This window comes from Diorhabda carinulata, chromosome 1 (genome assembly GCF_026250575.1).
Source record: "Diorhabda carinulata isolate Delta chromosome 1, icDioCari1.1, whole genome shotgun sequence".
In the NCBI taxonomy this organism is placed as follows: Eukaryota; Metazoa; Arthropoda; class Insecta; order Coleoptera; family Chrysomelidae; genus Diorhabda; species Diorhabda carinulata.
Genome location: NC_079460.1, coordinates 30852157 through 30859470, shown reverse-complemented (window position 1 = coordinate 30859470; position 7314 = coordinate 30852157). Strand labels below are relative to the sequence as shown.

General features: G+C 28.9%; 1 protein-coding gene across 1 annotated transcript; it reads right to left on the bottom strand.

Moving 5' to 3' along the window:
* Positions 1-294: 294 nt before the first annotated feature.
* On the bottom strand, positions 295-7008 carry LOC130899641 (pyruvate dehydrogenase phosphatase regulatory subunit, mitochondrial-like). Its single transcript, XM_057809720.1, has 10 exons — positions 5939-7008; positions 5483-5656; positions 5003-5175; positions 3477-3625; positions 2913-3067; positions 2718-2857; positions 2466-2614; positions 2083-2404; positions 1104-1426; positions 295-729 (listed from the first exon to the last, which is right to left on the bottom strand). The coding sequence occupies exons 1-10, from the start codon at positions 6729-6731 to the stop codon at positions 498-500; spliced, it is 2610 nt and encodes an 869-aa protein (XP_057665703.1). The 5' UTR covers positions 6732-7008; the 3' UTR covers positions 295-497.
* Positions 7009-7314: the final 306 nt, after the last annotated feature.

Genomic DNA, 7314 nt, shown 5'->3' with positions numbered 1-7314 from the left:
ATTTAAAAGAAAACCGTTAAAAAACTAGAAAACGTCTTTCAAGGATTTAGCAAAACGTTTTCAAACGAAACTAAAAAATAATTAAAATGAAGAATTGCTAGCATATTTTCTATAGGGTTGGTTCCAAAAAACGTTAATTTTTTCTGTTTTGCTGCTAAATTCTTACGTTATACCGAAGGTAAGAATAATTATACATTACAATATGCAAAACATGAAAATGATTTGTTTAGTCACGGTTTTTAAAATTGTGTTTATAATTAAATGAAATAAATCTTACATAAACAAAAAAACACATAATAATAATGAAATTTATTTCTCTTGTTTACATACTCAAGTCGCAACTTTCAAATACATGCTTGAATGTATGAACAAAAAATTATGAGAATAATTTCAAAGTGCAAAAATCATTAGATTAGTATAATGAGACTATGTTATAATAATAAATGATGAACGTTTGGTTCATTTGAGAGTTTTGAATGACGCATTGTAACAAACTACTATAAATTGTACTTAACAGCTGTTGGACGATATTTACTATTCTGATTAACTGCAGTTCCTATTATTGGAGCTCGAAGATGAGGAGTAAGCCTGAATCGATGTCCAGCAATATCGATTTCATATTTAGCATTTTTTGCTAGAATATATTCGCTTGTCACTATTGTAGTATTTGATGATTTCGGTTGACGAATATATCCAAGACAAATCAATTTATTGGCAGCAAACCCATACCTAATAAATAAAATCAAGTTAAAAAAATTGACATATCATTTAAAGACTAATCTTAATATTTCATGAAATAGTTTTATGGTATGTCCAAAACATTATTATGTAATCTTATGCTTTATACATAACTTTTATAAAAATGAACAAAACATTACGGTTTCATAGATAGAAGCTTACTTGTAAGCAGTTTGGTAGTTTGGAATAGTCAAAATATTGCTCACAACCTAGATGGAGTCGACTCATTGTTAAGTAGGTCTAATACTGACAAAAGTGAATAATTTGTTTTTGCTCAATGATTACCATAAAAATGAATTTTTTCTATCTGTATGCAAAATACTTCAAGAAAGCTTTCACATCAAGTGTTAAAATGCATAATTTACCCTGATGAAGTAACATTTCCAACATATTCATTATTTCTATAAATAGGTTCTCCACCCCAAGGCCACACATCTTCGTCATGGTCGATGTCATTTAAGTAGAAAAATACCAATTGCTTTTTAACACCCTGATCTTTCTGTTTTTGTAAAGCAGCTTTACCAGTAAAATTCTCCTTTTTTTCCAGACGTACAGTGAAACCAATTCCTGCTTCAAAAGCAGTAGTGAAGCTATTTAATTCTTCTGCCCAAAAAGGTATAAATCTTTCAATTCTCATAAGACGTTGAGTAAATGTTCCAACATCTCTAACTCCAAAATCTCGTCCAACCTATAAAAGAAAAAAAAAAGAGACTGATACTGTCGACTGTATTTATCAGTTCTTCTCATATTGAAAAAGTTATAGAGCATTAAATGCAATGCCAGTCTATCACAATACAGTCTTACCAAAAAACTATTAGCAAGTAAGATAAAATGATTCATCTCTTTGTAAGAAACTATATTAGAAAATTTATTGTCGTGTCTATTGTGAAAAATTAGGTTGGTATTATACTGGTAAATCATGACCAGATGCATGATAGATATTGTGGACTACCAAGAAGTTGTATAAGCATCTATCTACAAACAATATCAAATATATCCAATTCAAAAGAACTGCACACAGATGATTATAGGCAAGTGTTCAAAGACCAGTCATCCACTAACTCCACCTGCCAGTAAGAGCACCTAGAGAACTATAAGATTATAATTATTTGTCAGTATTTTCATTAATGCAACTTCTTTAATAAATGATTAAGCATATTTTTCATGGAGTATTTTTTGAAATTTTGACCAAAATTTTCCATGTGCCTATTGTTTACTAATATATATATTATTTCCCAATCAGCAATTTAAAAGGTAGTTTAAACCTTACAAGGTTTATAATATATATGTAATAAACATTGAAATTATTACAGCATCTTTAATATTTTATGCAGATATACTTACAGTCATTAATTTATAATACACATGAAGAGCATACTCAGAAGGAATGTATAGACAAAATCCAGGCTCACCAGTGTGAGTAAATGACATAACCATGACATCAGATGCATATCCAACATTAACTTTTTTACATAAAAATGGAGCAAACTTCATGTCAGTATTTGATAACTCGCTCAAAAGAGCCACCGCCTTTGGGCCAACTACATTGATAACCGTATACATTGAAGTCACATCATTAACATCTATTGTGGAATTATTAGGAAGATTTCTAGTTACCCAATCAAAAACTCTTGTTTGCTGACTAGTTGGTGATATCATAAAAAAACTGCAAAAAAACAATATATATATATACATGTATATTATGTTTAATATTTGTTAATCTATACCAATTTTCGCTTTGCCTTATCAACATACAGTCATTTTCATAACCTCCTCTTTCATTATGCATACCAGTATGAATTATTGTACCTAGAGGGATATCAATATCATTTGCACAGAGACGTTGCAAATACTCTACAATTTCCAATCCTCCTGACTAAAAATGAATTTTGTAATCGCAGAATTAACATACCTCACATATATTCATGAGAGGATTATTACTTCATTATAAAATATTACGAATTTTGTCCGATATATACCTTAAGTAATATTTTCGAAAAAGAAGACATATCAATGACACCAACACCTTCTTTGCACGCTAAATATTCCTCTTTCATAAAATCAAAAAACTTTGGTTTAAAATATGAGCCCTGTGGCATTTCTGGTTTCTTATCTCCTTCTAAAAAATGAGTTATCTCAGTGTATATTAAAATATTTCAAATATGAATTATTACTCTTATATGTTGAATCGAAATAGAGAGCTCGTTCATATGCCATTTTTATTCCAAACACCGCCCCTTTTGTCTCCAGCACACTATACAAAGGTGAACAACGCAGTTTTCTTGCATACTTGTACTCACATTGGAAAGGGTACAGAATGGAGTAATGTCTAAAAATCATGATAAAATTATATTTTTGCTGACATTTGATATAAACCCATTTTGGATTATAGAGTATGTAAATCATGAATATAGAAACAAAACCTAAAAACAAAAGACAAGGCAAATATATCCTTAAATTATATTGAAACAACAATTCCACTTTCAGGGGAATTCTAAATTAATATTGTTGTAAATGTAAATGTTGTCTGTAACATAGTCTATGTAACACTGTGTTCACAAAAATACCACTAATTAACTAGAGAAAAAGTTAACAACAATAATAGCACAGAATATATTTTAGCAAGCTGAGAAACTGATTTTGGAATGTCCAGTTTTTTAGAATGTTTGAACTTGATGTATATGACACGAGGTACTAATTTTAATTGCAATCTAAAAATATAGTAGATTGTCACTTACCGTCCAACAACCTCTTTTGTTCTTTGTTGCAAATAAAGTCTACTATTGTGCACATTCAAGAATCTCTGCACATTAAAAGGCAATAAATCTTGTTTTGGTTTTCCTTCAATGATCCAATCAGCAACTGCTTTACCTATCCCACCAGCACCCTTCAAAATAATGAATGAAATTTATAAAGTGCATTAAATATATCAGCAAGGATCTCATACAACAATCTAATACCTGACTAAATTTTGGATTTATTAACAAATAACAAAAACATTGAATAGTTAAGAATAGAATAGAAATTGTTATGGTTTCAAAGTGCATAAATATGTTCATACAAAAAGGCCATTTTATATATAATTAAAAGTAAATAGACCCCAATACTTTTTATTGGAATCCCAAATCAACTTTTATCACATGTTTATTTAACACCTGTAAGTGTTAAAGAAAATTTAAGTGGATTAGGTACTAAGTAAAAATATACTAAAACTATTTTATAAAAAATAGAAAAATACAATTAAACCAATAATAACCATAATTTTTTAGTATCAAGACAAAGTAACTAAATAAATAAGTTACAGACTAGCAAAAAGGGTAGAAGCAAATTAGAGTGTTAAAATAAGCACATTGCACTTGTACAGAGGTACTAGAGGTACAGCACCCTAACAGGTGATAGGTCCCACTTCAGATAATCTATTTTGTATTCTCTTAAGTATGTAGCTAGGTTAGGCAGGTTAAGCAAGCAACTTTTCAACTATAAGAAACTGAGTGCCTGGTTAGTATATTATCTTTGCTCAATGGCAGTTCATTCTTGAATTTATATATTACTGGAGTTGATATTTTTTATAAAAATCTCAATTATAATAAATGAAATTCCTTAACCAAGAACTCATAAATACGCAAGAGAAGATTTATAAACATTTGAACAGAAGTAAGGAATCCAAGCTTGAAAAATATATAACTAAAGAATAAAAGAATATGTACTATTTCCATCCCAATTTTAATCTAACCTTGCATATATTATTTAAACAACACTCTAAATGTTAATTACACCACACTATAATAGAAGACCTTAATTTTTTAACAGTTTTTAATCCCATGTAAAATAAGCCTTTTAATATATTAATATATAATTACTATTTTTAACTATGATAATATTTCAACTATATTGTTTGAATTTTACCAATAAAAAATATGGTATATGGCAAAAACAATATTGTTTCTCATGGATGCCATCATGAAAGGATATTAATTTCAAAGAAAACAATGAGATACTCAACAGTTTGATCATAAGCTATCTACCAACGAAATAATGAGCTGATTGAGTTGATAAAAAAACAAATAAAATGAAATATGTTAAGCTGGGTTGAACCATGGCAGTGGAGTTTTAATAAAATTATGATTCTTACTTAAAACACGTGGTTTCAAATATTTGATAATGAGGATAATAAAAGCTCAAATAGTTTGTATAATATATTCTCATAATGTTAAAATATTAAGGTGGTATACTAAATATTACAAGACACAAACATCAAAGTCACCTGTAGAGAATTTCCATTCATTCCACAGGCAACAAAATAATTTTTTACTTCTGAAGATTCTCCCAATATCCAACGGCCATCAGGAGTAAAATTATCAGGAGAATTCGTCAATTCTGTTTTAGTACAATCTTTTAACATTGGTACCCGATTTACAGCCTTTTCCCATAAGGGTCCTAATAATGTCAATATATCAACAATATAAAATTTTATTTGTCAGTACAAAGTTATCAATATACTAAGATACTTAACATTTTGTACCTAATATCAGAGTTACAGTAAATAATGTACTTTAGAAATACTTAGAACCCACAATAAACCTTAGATTTTTATAAGTTATTCAACATGAATACATTTTTTACAACACAGACATTTACAACAAGCAACATTTTAAAAACACATCTTAGAATTAAGAATTTTTAATACTTATCTTAGAATTAAGAATTTTTTATACTTATCTTAGAATTAAATTTTAATACTTACGGAAATGATTGAAATCTTTAGTTATGTGATCTTTCCAGTTTTTTGGTACTTTTTTCTGTTCAAAAGCTGGTTTGGCTTCTAATTCAAACCAACCTACCATCAAGCCATTTCCATAGCTACGGATATATGTTTGTGCATCATAATCTCTAACAATTGGCAAATATTCTTCATTTACTGAAAACATTATATTTATCAAGTACAAATAGTTTGAACTGATTCTGAACATTACAGAGTTATTTAAGCAGTATTCAAATTATTCAAATAATGTATGATTTAATATTTCAAAAAATAAATAAAAACCAATTATAACAGCTGTTAAAATTATTTCGTACAAATACTAATCTTTTATGCCGTAAAATTTTGGAATAAGTTCTTCAATTAGTACTTTGATAAAAAAAATTTGTTTTGATATAAAAGTTCATTTTAAAAAATTCAATGTTCAGATTTAATTCTAACCTTGTGGTAGTGGACCTGTAGTAGCATAAAAATGTTGGGCTGGGTATGCAGGTATACTAACTGGTGGATCACATTGAAGACCTAACTCGCGAGCCCACATTCCAGTGCAGTTAACAAAATAGTCACAAAATACATTGCCTTTATCAGTTTCAATGGCATAAACTCTTCTGTTTTTTGTTAGAATCCTCTTAACACTAGTATATTCTATGTATTTAGCACCTCCTTGCTGAGCTAAACTTGCAAGAGTATCACAAACTGATGTTGGATCTATAACTCCATCTTCTGGAACCCACACAGCTCCTTCAATGTCATCTACTCTTAAATATGGGTGAAATTCTTGCAATTTATCTTTACTAACCAGTTCACAATGTAATCCTGTAGGAATATTATATGCCATTCTTCGTTTAAGTGCAATTAATCTATCTTTGGTCTGAGCTATATTGATACTTCCAGTCTTCTTCATTTGTAAATCATATCCCATTTGTTGTAACTCTTTGTATAATTTTATACTATACCAAATCAGATTTCTATGTTGAATAGGTTTAAACAATCCCAGAGTTCCTGAACCAAAATGAGAAGTTCCACTACCTATCGTACCTTGTTCTATTAACATTACATCTTTCCAGCCGTTTTGAACTAAGTGGTAGGCTACCGAATTAGCAACAACTCCTGCTCCAGCAATAACAACATGCGCCTGGGAAGGTATATTTGGACTTGAATAATGCGTAGAAAATTTTACCGACAAATGTGTTGAATTTTTATAAAAGAATATTATCGAATTTCTTGATATCATACTTTTAACTTATACCGACAATTTAAAATTAGTACCTACAGACTCATAACTATTCACTTATTGATTAAAACAATAGGGATACTATTATTTGGAGGTTATCTATGAATACATTATCGTATTCATCTTCTTTTTATAAAATTTGACACAAATATCTTCTTAGTTTTTTTTAAGCACACACTAAATGGCACACATTCCAGCCAAACAAAAAGTCGCGCCAGTTGTAGGTGCAGCCCGCCAAATTTAAACAGATAAACAGAATTTAGTAGCTGTTTAAAATAAAGTGTCAAGTGAAAATTTCTTTGGCTTCCGATATATTTATACAGTGAGACATAAAAAATAAATGGGTGGTTGATACTTCTTTCCATGTGATATATAAGTGAAAAAATTCTAAATTAAGAACAAAACTTCATTGTTGCAGCATTTTTTATTTAAATGAATAATGATAAAAATTAATTTATTCTCTATGCTAGATGAGGTTAATGAAAGACTGAAAATAAATCAAATTTGGAATTAATTCACATTAAAAATTTACACAATTGAAATTCTTCCATTTTTCATTTCATAATGTTTTCGATGGACTTAT